This window comes from Oncorhynchus clarkii, chromosome 5, assembly GCF_045791955.1.
Source record: "Oncorhynchus clarkii lewisi isolate Uvic-CL-2024 chromosome 5, UVic_Ocla_1.0, whole genome shotgun sequence".
Taxonomy (NCBI): domain Eukaryota; kingdom Metazoa; phylum Chordata; class Actinopteri; order Salmoniformes; family Salmonidae; genus Oncorhynchus; species Oncorhynchus clarkii.
Window position 1 is genome coordinate 97,782,077 of NC_092151.1, and position 15,780 is coordinate 97,797,856.

General features: G+C 46.0%; 1 protein-coding gene across 2 annotated transcripts in view; it reads left to right on the forward strand.

The window, feature by feature from the left end:
* The window catches only part of LOC139409602 (shroom family member 2a), a 102,273-nt gene that overhangs the window by 64,781 nt on the left and 21,712 nt on the right, over positions 1–15,780 (forward strand). For both annotated transcript variants that reach the window (XM_071155011.1, XM_071155012.1), the window contains exons 7-8: positions 4,558–5,232; positions 11,391–12,071. In XM_071155011.1, the coding sequence (XP_071011112.1) occupies positions 4,558–5,232; positions 11,391–12,071 (1,356 nt within the window). The remainder of the gene's footprint in view (positions 1–4,557; positions 5,233–11,390; positions 12,072–15,780) is intronic.

The window sequence follows — 15,780 nt, forward strand, 5'->3', positions numbered from 1 at the left end:
AATGTAGCATGTAATGTAGCATGGCTGTAGCCCTGTCAGACCAGTGGTACGTAATGTAGCATGGCTGTAGCCCTGTCAGACCAGTGGTATGTAATGTAGCATGACTGTAACCCTGTCAGACCAGTGGTATGTAATGTAGCATGTAATGTAGCATGGCTGTAGCCCTGTCAGACCAGTGGTACGTAATGTAGCATGGCTGTAGCCCTGTCAGACCAGTGGTACGTAATGTAGCATGGCTGTAACCCTGCCAGACCAGTGGTACGTAATGTAGCATGTAATGTAGCATGGCTGTAGCCCTGTCAGACCAGTGGTACGTAATGTAGCATGGCTGTAGCCCTGTCAGACCAGTGGTACGTAATGTAGCATGTAATGTAGCATGGCTGTAGCCCTGTCAGACCAGTGGTACGTAATGTAGCATGTAATGTAGCATGGCTGTAGCCCTGTCAGACCAGTGGTACGTAATGTAGCATGGCTGTAGCCCTGTCAGACCAGTGGTATGTAATGTAGCATGGCTGTAGCCCTGTCAGACCAGTGGTACGTAATGTAGCATGGCTGTAGCCCTGTCAGACCAGTGGTACGTAATGTAGCATGGCTGTAGCCCTGTCAGACCAGTGGTACGTAATGTAGCATGGCTGTAGCCCTGTCAGACCAGTGGTACGTAATGTAGCATGGCTGTAGCCCTGTCAGACCAGTGGTACGTAATGTAGCATGACTGTAACCCTGCCAGACCAGTGGTACGTAATGTAGCATGTAATGTAGCATGGCTGTAGCCCTGTCAGACCAGTGGTACGTAATGTAGCATGGCTGTAGCCCTGTCAGACCAGTGGTATGTAATGTAGCATGACTGTAACCCTGTCAGACCAGTGGTACGTAATGTAGCATGTAATGTAGCATGGCTGTAGCCCTGTCAGACCAGTGGTACGTAATGTAGCATGGCTGTAGCCCTGTCAGACCAGTGGTACGTAATGTAGCATGGCTGTAACCCTGCCAGACCAGTGGTACGTAATGTAGCATGTAATGTAGCATGGCTGTAGCCCTGTCAGACCAGTGGTACGTAATGTAGCATGGCTGTAGCCCTGTCAGACCAGTGGTACGTAATGTAGCATGTAATGTAGCATGGCTGTAGCCCTGTCAGACCAGTGGTACGTAATGTAGCATGTAATGTAGCATGGCTGTAGCCCTGTCAGACCAGTGGTACGTAATGTAGCATGGCTGTAGCCCTGTCAGACCAGTGGTATGTAATGTAGCATGGCTGTAGCCCTGTCAGACCAGTGGTACGTAATGTAGCATGGCTGTAGCCCTGTCAGACCAGTGGTACGTAATGTAGCATGGCTGTAGCCCTGTCAGACCAGTGGTACGTAATGTAGCATGGCTGTAGCCCTGTCAGACCAGTGGTACGTAATGTAGCATGGCTGTAGCCCTGTCAGACCAGTGGTACGTAATGTAGCATGGCTGTAGCCCTGTCAGACCAGTGGTACGTAATGTAGCATGGCTGTAGCCCTGTCAGACCAGTGGTATGTAATGTAGAATGGCTGTAGCCCTGTCAGACCAGTGGTACGTAATATAGCATGGCTGTAGCCCTGTCAGACCAGTGGTACGTAATGTAGCATGGCTGTAACCCAGCTGTGACAACACACACAGTTGCTCCCTGGCCCGGCAGGCTGCTCATATGTCAACATCAGGCCTTCGGCTAGACAAGACATCTAGACAAGACAGCTAGACATCTGCTGCAGGCATGTGGCTCATTAGCTCTCTACTAGACCCCCAAAATGGCCATTGTTCGGTTCAGCGTGGGAATCTGAAATATCATAGTTGTGATCACGCTCTCCGCAGCCAATGTGAGTAAGACCTTTAAACAAGTCAACATTCACAAAGCCGCAGGGCCAGACAGATTACCAGGATGTGTACTCTGAGCATGCACGGAACAACTGGCAAGTGACTTCATTGACATTTTCAACCTCTCCCTGTCCGAGTCTGTAATACCAACATGTTTCAAGCAGACCACCATAGTCCCTGTGCCCAAGAACACTAAGGTAACCTGCCTAAATGACTACTGACCTGTAGCACTCAAGTCTGTAGCCATGACACACTGACACTGACTCAACTCCAGCCACTTTAATAATGGGAATTGATGGGAAATGATGTAAATATATCACTAGCCACTTTAAACAATGCTACCTTATATAATGTTACTTACCCTACATTATTCATCTCATATGCATACGTATATACTGTACTCTATATCTTCGACTGTATCCTTATGTAATACATGTATCACTAGCCACTTTAACTATGCCACTTTGTTTACATACTCATCTCATATGTATATACTGTACTCGATACCATCTACTGTATCTTGCCTATGCTGCTCTGTACCATCACTCATTCATATATCCTTATGTACATATTCTTTATCCCCTTACACTGTGTACAAGACAGTAGTTTTGGAATTGTTAGTTAGATTACTTGTTGGTTATTACTGCATTGTCGGAACTAGAAGCACAAGCATTTCGCTACACTCGCATTAACATCTGCTAACCATGTGTATGTGACAAATACAATTTGATTTGATTTGAAATGCATTGAAATTCTGGTCATGGCTCACATCAACACCATTATCCCAGAAACCCTAGACCCACTCCAATTTGCATACTGCTCCAACAGATCCACAGATGATGCAATCTCTATTACACTCCACACTGCCCTTTCCCACCTGGACAAAAGGAACACCTATGTGAGAATGCTATTCATTGACTACAGCTCAGCATTCAACACCATAGTACCCTCAAAGCTGAGGACCCTTGGACTAAACACCTTCCTCTGCAACTGGATCCTGGACTTCCTGACGGGCCGCCCCCAGGTGGTAAGGATAGGCAACAACATATCCACCACGCTGATCCTCAACACAGGAGCTCCCCAGGGGTGCGTGCTCAGTCCCCTCCTGTTCTCCCTGTTCACTCATGACTGCACGGCCAGGCATGACTCCAACACCGTCATTAAGTTTGCTGATGACACAACTGTGGTAGGCCTGATCACCGACAATGATGAGACAGCCTATAGGGAGGAGGTCAGAGACCTGACCATGTGGTGCAATGACAACAACCTCTCCCTCAACATGATCAAGACAAAGGAGATGATTGTGGACTACAGGAAAAGGAGGACCGAGCACTCCCCCCATTCTCATCGACAGTGCTGTAGTGGAATATGTTGAGCGCTTCAAGTTCCTTGGTGTCCACATCACCAACAAACATGGTCCAAGCACACTAAGACAGTCATGAAGAGGGCATGACAAAACCTTTTCCCCCTCAGGAGAATGAAAATATTTGGCATGGGTCCTCAGATCCTCAAAAGATTTTACAGCTGCACCATGGAGAGCATCCTGACTGGTTGCATCACTGCCTGGTATGGAAACTGCTCGGCCCCCTGACCGCAAGACACTACAGAGGGTAGTGCGTATGGCCCAGTTCATCACCGGGGCCAAGCTTCCTGCCATCCAGGACCTCTATGCCAGGCGGTGTCAGAGAAATGCCCTAAAAATTGTCAGACTCCAGCCACCCTTTTCATAGTCATCTCTGCTACCGCACGGCAAGCTGTACCGGAGCGCCAAGTCTAGGTCCAAGAGTGGGCCAGCCAGAGCCCAGACTTGTACCCGATCGAACATCTCTGGAGAGAACTGAAAATAGCTGTGCAGCGTCGCTCCCCATCCAACCTGACAGCGCTTGAGAGAATCTGTGGAGAAGAATGGGGAAAAACTCCCCAAATCCAGGTGTGCCAAGCTTGTACTGAGTAAAGGGTCTGAATACTTATGTAAATGTGATTTATATAAATTTGCAAAAATGTTTTTACCTTTTTTGCTTTATCATTATGGGGTATTGTGATGTAATTATGGGGTACTGTGATGTCATTATGGGGTACTGTGATGTCATTATGGGGTATTGTGTGTAGATTGATGAGGGGGGAAAAACAATTTAATCAATTTTAGAATAAGGCTGTAACGTAAGAAAATGTTAAGTCAAGGGGTCTAAATGCTTTCAGAATGCACTGTGTATATACTGTAATAGGCTACACATGGTTAACATGTAGTGTGACACACACTGATCCTCTCTTTATAGTATTTTGGTTGTGAACGTCCTCAGACAGCCTTTGGGAGCAGGGACTGCTGCCATAATATCCATCTCCCAGAGGTCTGTTATAGGCCCGACCCCCATTTCCTCCTCAGAGCAGACATCACACAGGAGCATTTTGTCCCACAGCCTTGAGCCATCAGCTTTGACATCCAAGGGTTAAAGATCTGAAATGATTGAGAAAGAACACGAGTCATCTGGGCCAGAGTGGCGTAGGAGGATAATTTATTCTCCTCTGTGACGAGGCTGTGGGAAACATGTCATCAGACTGGCAGCCCACAGTTTGCAAGGAGGTTGAGTGTGTCCTGTCATGTCCTTGTTTTTAGTTAGTCATCATTACTTCATTTAGCTGGTGTCAACATGACTCTGTTATGTGTATGTATACTGTGTGTGTTGTGCCATATGAACGGTGTTTGCCTATTCTTTCTCCCAGGTTGTCTGACAGATGTCGTGTTGGAGAATTCAGAGGAAGAGTGAAGAGAGAGAAGGCTCTGGAACCTCTGGAGCTGAAAGACTTCCCAGAACCCCCTCCACTCGTGACCAACGAGGAGAGCCCTGACATCAGATCCACTTCTGTCCCCTGCCCTGCCTATCACAGTCCCACATCCATCTCTTACCAGCCCCTGGAAACTGACTTCCCTCCCCCAGATGAGTCCTACACCGAGCCCAAGACCTCAATACCCCAGCTTCATATTCAGCTGCAGTCTGGTACCAGGAGGAAGGGTCCGCTCCCCCAACCCAGACAAGACCATTCAAGACATCCACAGAACACCCACTCCCAGGAGTCTCTGTCTCGCTCTCAGGGCGGAGCTTCCGCCTCCCACGCCCCGGTCTCCTCCCACTTTGCCTCTGGTCCCACCCACTCCCCAAGGGGGGATTCTGAGCAGAGCAGAGGATTGGTGGAGAGGGAGCATGAGACGGTACACCAGGTAGTGCCATCCAATCCTGGTCCAGCCCTTCCTGCCTTGCCCAGTATTTGGTGCCATCGTTCTCCCTCTCCTCAGTTTGCTCCTCCTCAGCTGACAGACAAGCCTCCTGTCTCTCTCCAGCAGCACCATGACAACCCTGTCTCTCTCTCGGTCTGTCTGCACTATGACCAAAACAACAGGTAAGATTAGACTTCACTCTCTGATCTAGTTGGAACTATGATAGATAGACATTGGAGTTATCTATTAAACTTCACTCTCTGATCTAGTTGGAACTATGATAGATAGACATTGGAGTTATCGGGCTGCTTGTAGCTGGTTTGAGAATTATTTAAAAGACAGAACGCAGTGTGTACTTCCTGACGGCATTAAATCAGGATTTCTAGGCATAACAAAAGGTGTCCCACAGGGTTCGATTCTTGGTCCTGTTCTTTTCACTATTATATGAACAGCATTGGCCTATCTGTACAAAACTGTAACTTTCATCTGTACGCATATGCCACTGTTGTATACACTACTGCCCCTATGGCAGCTCAGGCTCTGTTGACTCTTCAATCTGCTTTTACTACCTTGCAGAAAGCCTTGGTTGACCTGAAGTTGGTACTAAATGCTGGGAAAACCAAGTACATGTTATTTTCCAAATCATGTAATAATGTAGCTGATGATTTGTGCATAAGTACGTTAGATGGTGCCCTCATTGATCGTGTCTCCGCCTATAAATATCTGGCCATCTGGATTGAGAAAAAGCTATCTATTAAAAAGCATGTTGACGAGTTAGTCAAGAAATGAAAAATTAAGTTTGTCGTCTTCTATAGGAACAGGGCCTTTCATTAAATAGTAGAAAACAGATCATTCAGTCTACATGTGTTCCCGTTGTATATAATATCACCATAATCTACATGAGTGCAGCTACCAGTGTTTTGAAGCCCTTGGACACAATTTATCATAGCATGTTTTAAAACATCTGACAGAAATGCCACTCACCGCTGCATCCTTTATCATGAAGTAGTTAGTAGACCGGAGAGTTAACAGACCCGGGGAGTTAACAGACCCGGGGAGTTAACAGACCCGGGGAGTTAACAGACCCGGGGAGTTAACAGACCCGGGGAGTTGGCAGACCCGGGGAGTTGGCAGACCCGGGGAGTTGGCAGACCGGGGTAAATCTGTTTTAAGTGTGTTTTTGCCTCTTTGTGCGGTGACGTTGATAGACCAGTTGTGGAGTTAGTAGGGTTCCAAGTAGCTCTAGGTAGCTAGCAGGTTAGCAGAATGGGCCTTCAGCGGGCGTCGCGCCTGAGGGGCCTGTTGGAGTCCTCGGGCAGATTATGTCGGTATTCCAGTCGTAGAGGATCGCCCCGTACCGGCAGTAGAAAGGGTCCGGATATTGTAGCCCAGGAGTGGGCTTTGGTGGTAGCCCAGGAGCCCTGGCCGGGCTAGCTTCAGGCTAATTGGTGCTTGCTCCGGGATGGAAACGCTAGCCAGGAGTGGTCACCCGGGATTGTGGTTAGCTAGTTGCGAAGATCCAGATGAAAATGTTCAGAGTTTGCTGTAGGAATCTGGGGATATGGGGAGAAATAGGTCCGTTATGCTCTGGTTTGAGTCACGTTGTACGAACTGGCGAAAGCATTCCGAGCTAAAGGTTCGCTGATGACCGCTAGCAATGGTTTGCTAACTGATAGCTGGTAGGTTAGTTAGCTGGCTAGCTTCAGTTGAGGGATTCCAGATCTGAAGTAACTAGAAAGACTTTAGAAAAAGCAGATCCACATCCGGTGAGGCGGGTTGCAGGAGAGGATTTAGAAGTTGAGGTTTAGGAAAATATTTTTAAAATATATGCAAAGAAAAATATGTAAAAAGATATATACAAGGGACACGACAGGACAAAAGACAAAGACGTCTGACTGCTACGCCATCTTGGAAAATCAGGAAAAGTTGGAACTATGAGTTATCTATTTCTTATCCATTGCATAGCTGTAGTAGTCTGTAGAAGTCTGTACTAGTCTGTAGTGACTGGTCTGCTCCTCTTCTCCTCAGTAGTCTGTAGTGACTGGTCTGCTCCTCTTCTCCTCAGTAGTCTGTAGTAGTCTGTAGTGACTGGTCTGCTCCTCTGTAGTAGTCTGTAGTGACTGGTCTGCTCCTCTGTAGTAGTCTGTAGTAGTCTGTAGTGACTGGTCTGCTCCTCTTCTCCTCCGTAGTCGGTAGTAGTCTGTAGTGACTGGTCTGCTCCTCTTCTCCTCCGTAGTCGGTAGTAGTTTGTAGTGACTGGTTTGCTCCTCTTCTCCTCAGTAGTCGGTAGTAGTCTGTAGTGACTGGTCTGCTCCTCTTCTCCTCCGTAGTCGGTAGTAGTTTGTAGTGACTGGTCTGCTCCTCTTCTCCTCAGTAGTCTGTAGTGACTGGTCTGCTCCTCTTCACCTCAGTAGTCTGTAGTAGTCGGTAGTAGTCTGTAGTGACTCGTCTGCTCCTCTGTAGTAGTCTGTAGTGACTGGTCTGCTCCTCTTCTCCTCAGTAGTCTGTAGTAGTCCGTAGTAGTCTGTAGTGACTGGTCTGCTCCTCTGTAGTAGTCTGTAGTGACTGGTCTGCTCCACTTCTCCTCCGTAGTCTGTAGTGACTGGTCTGCTCCTCTTCTCCTCCGTAGTCGGTAGTAGTCTGTAGTGACAGGTCTGCTCCTCTTCTCAGTAGTCTGTAGTGACTGGTCTGCTCCTCTTCTCCTCAGTAGTCTGTAGTAGTCCGTAGTAGTCTGTAGTGACTGGTCTGCTCCTCTGTAGTAGTCTGTAGTGACTGGTCTGCTCCACTTCTCCTCCGTAGTCTGTAGTGACTGGTCTGCTCCTCTTCTCCTCCGTAGTCGGTAGTAGTTTGTAGTGACTGGTTTGCTCCTCTTCTCCTCAGTAGTCGGTAGAAGTCTGTAGTGACTGGTCTGCTCCTCTTCTCCTCCGTAGTCGGTAGTAGTTTGTAGTGACTGGTCTGCTCCTCTTCTCCTCAGTAGTCTGTAGTGACTGGTCTGCTCCTCTTCACCTCAGTAGTCTGTAGTAGTCGGTAGTAGTCTGTAGTGACTTGTCTGCTCCTCTGTAGTAGTCTGTAGTGACTGGTCTGCTCCTCTTCTCCTCAGTAGTCTGTAGTAGTCCGTAGTAGTCTGTAGTGACTGGTCTGCTCCTCTGTAGTAGTCTGTAGTGACTGGTCTGCTCCACTTCTCCTCCGTAGTCTGTAGTGACTGGTCTGCTCCTCTTCTCCTCCGTAGTCGGTAGTAGTTTGTAGTGACTGGTTTGCTCCTCTTCTCCTCAGTAGTCGGTAGTAGTCTGTAGTGACAGGTCTGCTCCTCTTCTCAGTAGTCTGTAGTGACTGGTCTGCTCCTCTTCTCAGTAGTCTGTAGTGGTATGCAAATCAAATCAAATTTATTTATATAGCCCTTCGTACATCAGCTGATATCTCAAAGTGCTGTACAGAAACCCAGCCTAAAACCCCAAACAGCAAGCAATGCAGGTGTAGAAGCACGCAATAGTCTGCAATAGTCTGTAGTTACTGGTCTGCTCCTCTTCTCAGTAGTCTGTAGTGGTATGTAGTAGTCAGTAGTTACTGGTCTGCTCCTCTTCTCAGTAGTCTGTAGTGGTATGTAGTAGTCGGTAGTGGTATGTTGTAGTCTGTAGTGGTATGTAGTAGTCGGTAGTGACTCGTCTGCTCCTCTTCTCCTCAGTAGTCTGTAGTGGTCGGTAGGGGTATGTAGTGGTATGTAGTAGTCTAGTTACTGGTCTGCTCCTCTTCTCAGTAGTCTGTAGTGACTGGTCTGCTCCTCTTCTCAGTAGTCTGTAGTGGTATGTAGTAGTCGGTAGTGACTCGTCTGCTCTTCTTCTCAGTAGTCTGTAGTGGTATGTAGTAGTCGGTAGTGACTGGTCTGCTCCTCTTCTCAGTAGTCTGTAGTTACTGGTCTGCTCCTCTTCTCAGTAGTCTGTAGTGGTATATAGTAGTCGGTAGTTACTGGTCTGCTCCTCTTCTCAGTAGTCTGTAGTGGTATGTAGTAGTCGGTAGTGACTCGTCTGCTTCTCTTCTCCTCAGTAGTCTGTAGTGAAATCTAGTAGTCTAGTTACTGGTCTGCTCCTCTTCTCAGTAGTCTGTAGTGGTATGTAGTAGTGGTATGTAGTAGTCGGTAGTGACTTGTCTGCTACTCTTCTCCTCAGTAGTCTGTAGTAGTCGGTAGTGGTATGTAGTAGTCGGTAGTGGTATGTAGTAGTTGGTAGTGGTATGTAGTAGTCTGTAGTGGTATGTAGTAGTCTGTAGTTACTGGTCTGCTCCTCTTCTCAGTAGTCTGTAGTGGTATGTAGTAGTCAGTAGTGGTATCTAGTAGTCTGTAGTTACTGGTCTGCTCCTCTTCTCAGTAGTCTGTAGTGACTGGTCTGCTCCTCTTCTCAGTAGTCTGTAGTGGTATGTAGTAGTCGGTAGTGACTCGTCTGCTCCTCTTCTCAGTAGTCTGTAGTGGTATGTAGTAGTCGGTAGTGGTATCTAGTAGTCTGTAGTTACTGGTCTGCTCCTCTTCTCAGTAGTCTGTAGTGACTGGTCTGCTCCTCTTCTCAGTAGTCTGTAGTGGTATGTAGTAGTCGGTAGTGACTCGTCTGCTCCTCTTCTCAGTAGTCTGTAGTGGTATGGAGTAGTCGGTAGTGACTGGTCTGCTCCTCTTCTCTGTAGTCTGTAGTTTCTGGTCTGCTCCTCTTCTCAGTAGACTGTAGTGGTATGTAGTAGTCGGTAGTTACTGGTCTGCTCCTCTTCTCAGTAGTCTGTAGTGGTATGGAGTAGTCGGTAGTTACTGGTCTGCTCCTCTTCTCAGTAGACTGTAGTGGTATGTAGTAGTCGGTAGTTACTGGTCTGCTCCTCTTCTCAGTAGTCTGTAGTGGTATGGAGTAGTCGGTAGTTACTGGTCTGCTCCTCTTCTCAGTAGTCTGTAGTGGTATGTAGTAGTCGGTAGTTACTGGTCTGCTCCTCTTCTCAGTAGTCTGTAGTGGTATGGAGTAGTCGGTAGTTACTGGTCTGCTCCTCTTCTCAGTAGTCTGTAGTGGTATGGAGTAGTCGGTAGTTACTGGTCTGCTCCTCTTCTCAGTAGTCTGTAGTGGTATGGAGTAGTCTGTGGTTTCTGGTCTGCTCCTCTTCTCAGTAGACTGTAGTGGTATGTAGTAGTCGGTAGTTACTGGTCTGCTCTTCTCAGTAGTCTGTAGTGGTATATGTAGTAGTCGGTAGTGACTCGTCTGCTCCTCTTCTCCTCAGTAGTCTGTAGTGGTATTTAGTAGTCTGTAGTTACTGGCCTGCTCCTCTTCTCAGTAGTCTAGTGGTATGTAGTAGTCTGTAGTTACTGGTCTGCTCCTCTTCTCAGTAGTCTGTAGTGGTATGTAGTAGTCGGTAGTGACTGGTCTGCTCCTCTTCTCAGTAGTCTGTAGTAGTCTGTAGTTACTGGTCTTCTCCTCTTCTCAGTAGTCTGTAGTGGTATGTAGTAGTCGGTAGTGACTCGTCTGCTCCTCTTCTCAGTAGTCTGTAGTGGTATGTAATAGTCGGTAGTGACTCGTCTGCTCCTCTTCTCCTCAGTAGTCGGTAGTGACTGGTCTGCTCCTCTTCTCAGTAGTCTGTTGTGACTGGTCTGCTCCTCTTCTCAGTAGTCTGTAGTTACTGGTCTGCTCCTCTTCTCAGTAGTCGGTAGTGGTATGTTGTAGTCTAGTTACTGGTCTGCTCCTCTTCTCAGTAGTCGGTAGTGGTATGTAGTAGTCGGTAGTGACTGGTCTGCTCCTCTTCTCCTCAGTCTCTCTGTACAATGGCTCTTATTGATTGTCTCCATCCAGCAGCATTACCATGTGACTAACTCTTCCAACGCAGTAGCAGCATAGTTCAACAGCCTAGATCTGATGCCTTTCCAGAGCAGACCGACGTGATCTGTTACAGAGGTCGTTTGTTGCAGCTCTGAGTTGAAACATAATTGATATCATCTGTAGAGAAGAGAGCTCTGTGGCGTACCGGACATTCCAGCCATGCTGGTTTAGGGGTGAGGGGAGGAGCACCACAGCCTCTTAGCATTGCCAGGATGTTGGGCAGTCATGTGACAATCAGCCACTGGATGGTAGAATGACTGTAGTTCAGCTCCTTTCTGAGGAACATTTGTTACAACAGCTTTTTGACTTTTTGGGGCATCCTGTTCCATGGTCTGAGTGTTCTCTCTGGGTTGACCTGTTCCATGGTCTGAGTGTTCTCTCTGGGTTGACCTGTTCCATGGTCTGAGTGTTCTCTCTGGGTTGACCTGTTCCATGGTCTGAGTGTTCTCTCTGGGTTGTCCCTCTCCCCCCCTTTCTCCATCTGTGTGTGTCTGTGATGATTCTAGGATGGAGAATGTGATAGAGCCAACCAGTGTGAGGAAGGTTCCTATAAAGATAATTCACTCAGAGAGCGAGAAGGAGAAGGAGAGCCGACAGTACCTGCTGCGTCACAGTCACTCCACAGTGGAAGAAGCCCAAGGGCCCAGTCTGGTCCCCCTCAGCAGCCTGGGGACCTCAGGGGCCCCGGAACAGTCCTACTCTCTGTTCTGTGCCTACAGCCGGCAGAGGGACCAGGGGCCAGAGAGAGAGAAAACACTGGCCCCACCCAGTTACCCAGCCCCAGAACTGCCTACACCCCCACCCCCTTACCAAACCCCTGAGATGGACCTGGAGCAACACAGAGACACACACATGTGTCCTCTCAGGGTCCACAACAGCCAAATGGCAGTCCTGGCCACATCCCCACCCAGCCGACAGACCACCTCGGGCCCAGAGCCCCCCAGCGGTAACTGCGTGTCCCCTCCCGTCCCCCTCCCCCACTCTGAGGAGGATGTGAAGACAGAGCAGCTGGCCAGAGACATCATGAATAAGGATCGGTCCCTAGCTGACATCTTGGATAAGAGCTGGAGGAGGACCACCATGGACCTGATGGAGGGACTCTTCCCCCAGGGAGAAGTGCTGCTGGAGGGGAAGGAGAGGAGGAAGGTGTCCCTCAAACACTCCTCACCACGGCCTTCAGAGGACAGGTTATTTTACCTTTATTTAACTAGGCAAGTCAGTTAAGAACAAATTCCTATTTTCAATGACGGCCTAGGAACAGTCTTAACTCTTAACACCTGCCCCTACCTAACGCTAATTTAACTGTTACCTAACCCTACTCCTTAACTAACCCTACTCCTTAACTAACGCTAATTTAACTGTTACCTAACCCTACTCCTTAACTAACCCTACTCCATACCTAACGCTAATTTAACTGTTACCTAACCCTACTCCTTAACTAACCCTACTCCATACCTAACGCTAATTTAACTGTTACCTAACCCTACTCCTTAACTAACCCTACTCCATACCTAACACTAATTTAACTGTTACCTAACCCTACTCCTTAACTAACCCTACTCCATACCTAACGCTAATTTAACTGTTACCTAACCCTACTCCTTAACTAACCCTACTCCATACCTAACGCTAATTTAACTGTTACCTAACCCTACTCCTTAACTAACCCTACTCCATACCTAACGCTAATTTAACTGTTACCTAACCCTACTCCTTAACTAACCCTACTCCATACCTAACGCTAATTTAACTGTTACCTAACCCTACTCCTTAACTAACCCTACTCCATACCTAACGCTAATTTAACTGTTACCTAACCCTACTCCTTAACTAACCCTACCCCTTACCTAACGCTAATTTAACTGTTACCTAACCCTACTCCTTAACTAACCCTACCCCATACCTAACGCTAATTTAACTGTTACCTACCCCATACCTAACGCTAATTTAACTGTTACCTACCCCATACCTAACGCTAATTTAACTGTTACCTACCCCATACCTAACGCTAATTTAACTGTTACCTACCCCATACCTAACGCTAATTTAACTGTTACCTACCCCATACCTAACGCTAATTTAACTGTTACCTACCCCATACCTAACGCTAATTTAACTGTTACCTACCCCATACCTAACGCTAATTTAACTGTTACCTACCCCATACCTAACGCTAATTTAACTGTTACCTACTCCATACCTAACGCTAATTTAACTGTTACCTACCCCATACCTAACGCTAATTTAACTGTTACCTACCCCATACCTAACGCTAATTTAACTGTTACCTACTCCATACCTAACGCTAATTTAACTGTTACCTACCCCATACCTAACGCTAATTTAACTGTTACCTACCCCATACCTAACGCTAATTTAACTGTTACCTACCCCATACCTAACGCTAATTTAACTGTTACCTACCCCATACTTAACGCTAATTTAACTGTTACCTACCCCATACCTAACGCTAATTTAACTGTTACCTAACCCTACTCCTTAACTAACCCTACTCCATTACTAACGCTAATTTAACTGTTACCTAACCCTACTCCATACCTAACGCTAATTTAACTGTTACCTAACCCTACTCCATACCTAACACTAATTTAACTGTTACCTACCCCATACCTAACGCTAATTTAACTGTTACCTACTCCATACCTAACGCTAATTTAACTGTTACCTACTCCATACCTAACGCTAATTTAACTGTTACCTACCCCATACCTAACGCTAATTTAACTGTTACCTACCCCATACCTAACGCTAATTTAACTGGTACCTACCCCATACCTAACGCTAATTTAACTGTTACCTACTCCATACCTAACGCTAATTTAACTGTTACCTACCCCATACCTAACGCTAATTTAACTGTTACCTAACCCTACTCCTTAACTAACCCTACTCCATAACTAACGCTAATTTAACTGTTACCTAACCCTACTCCTTAACTAACCCTACTCCATAACTAACGCTAATTTAACTGTTACCTACCCCATACCTAACGCTAATTTAACTGTTACCTACTCCATACCTAACGCTAATTTAACTGTTACCTACCCCATACCTAACGCTAATTTAACTGTTACCTACTCCATACCTAACGCTAATTTAACTGTTACCTACCCCATACCTAACGCTAATTTAACTGTTACCTACTCCGTACCTAACGCTAATTTAACTGTTACCTAACCCTACTCCTTAACTAACCCTACCCCATACCTAACGCTAATTTAACTGTTACCTACTCCATACCTAACGCTAATTTAACTGTTACCTACCCCATACCTAACGCTAATTTAACTGTTAACTACCCCATACCTAACGCTAATTTAACTGTTACCTACCCCATACCTAACGCTAATTTAACTGTTACCTACCCCATACCTAACGCTAATTTAACTGTTACCTACCCCATACCTAACGCTAATTTAACTGTTACCTAACCCTACTCCTTAACTAACCCTACTCCATAACTAACGCTAATTTAACTGTTACCTACCCCATACCTAACGCTAATTTAACTGTTACCTAACCCTACTCCTTAACTAACCCTACTCCATACCTAACGCTAATTTAACTGTTACCTAACCCTACTCCTTAACTAACCCTACTCCATACCTAACGCTAATTTAACTGTTACCTAACCCTACTCCTTAACTAACCCTACTCCATACCTAACGCTAATTTAACTGTTACCTAACCCTACTCCTTAACTAACCCTACTCCATACCTAACACTAATTTAACTGTTACCTAACCCTACTCCTTAACTAACCCTACTCCATACCTAACGCTAATTTAACTGTTACCTAACCCTACTCCTTAACTAACCCTACTCCATACCTAACACTAATTTAACTGTTACCTAACCCTACTCCTTAACTAACCCTACTCCATACCTAACGCTAATTTAACTGTTACCTAACCCTACTCCTTAACTAACCCTACTCCATAACTAACGCTAATTTAACTGTTACCTAACCCTACTCCTTAACTAACCCTACTCCATACCTAACACTAATTTAACTGTTACCTAACCCTACTCCTTAACTAACCCTACCCCTTACCTAACACTAATTTAACTGTTACCTAACCCTACTCCTTAACTAACCCTACTCCATACCTAACACTAATTTAACTGTTACCTAACCCTACTCCATACCTAACGCTAATTTAACTGTTACCTAACCCTACCCCATACCTAACGCTAATTTAACTGTTACCTACTCCATACCTAACGCTAATTTAACTGTTACCTACCCCATACCTAACGCTAATTTAACTGTTACCTAACCCTACTCCTTAACTAACCCTACTCCATAACTAACGCTAATTTAACTGTTACCTAACCCTACTCCTTAACTAACCCTACTCCATAACTAACGCTAATTTAACTGTTACCTACCCCATACCTAACGCTAATTTAACTGTTACCTACTCCATACCTAACGCTAATTTAACTGTTACCTACCCCATACCTAACGCTAATTTAACTGTTACCTACTCCATACCTAACGCTAATTTAACTGTTACCTACCCCATACCTAACGCTAATTTAACTGTTACCTACTCCATACCTAACGCTAATTTAACTGTTACCTAACCCTACTCCTTAACTAACCCTACCCCATACCTAACGCTAATTTAACTGTTACCTACTCCATACCTAACGCTAATTTAACTGTTACCTACCCCATACCTAACGCTAATTTAACTGTTACCTACCCCATACCTAACGCTAATTTAACTGTTACCTACCCCATACCTAACGCTAATTTAACTGTTACCTACCCCATACCTAACGCTAATTTAACTGTTACCTACCCCATACCTAACGCTAATTTAACTGTTACCTAACCCTACTCCTTAACTAACCCTACTCCATAAC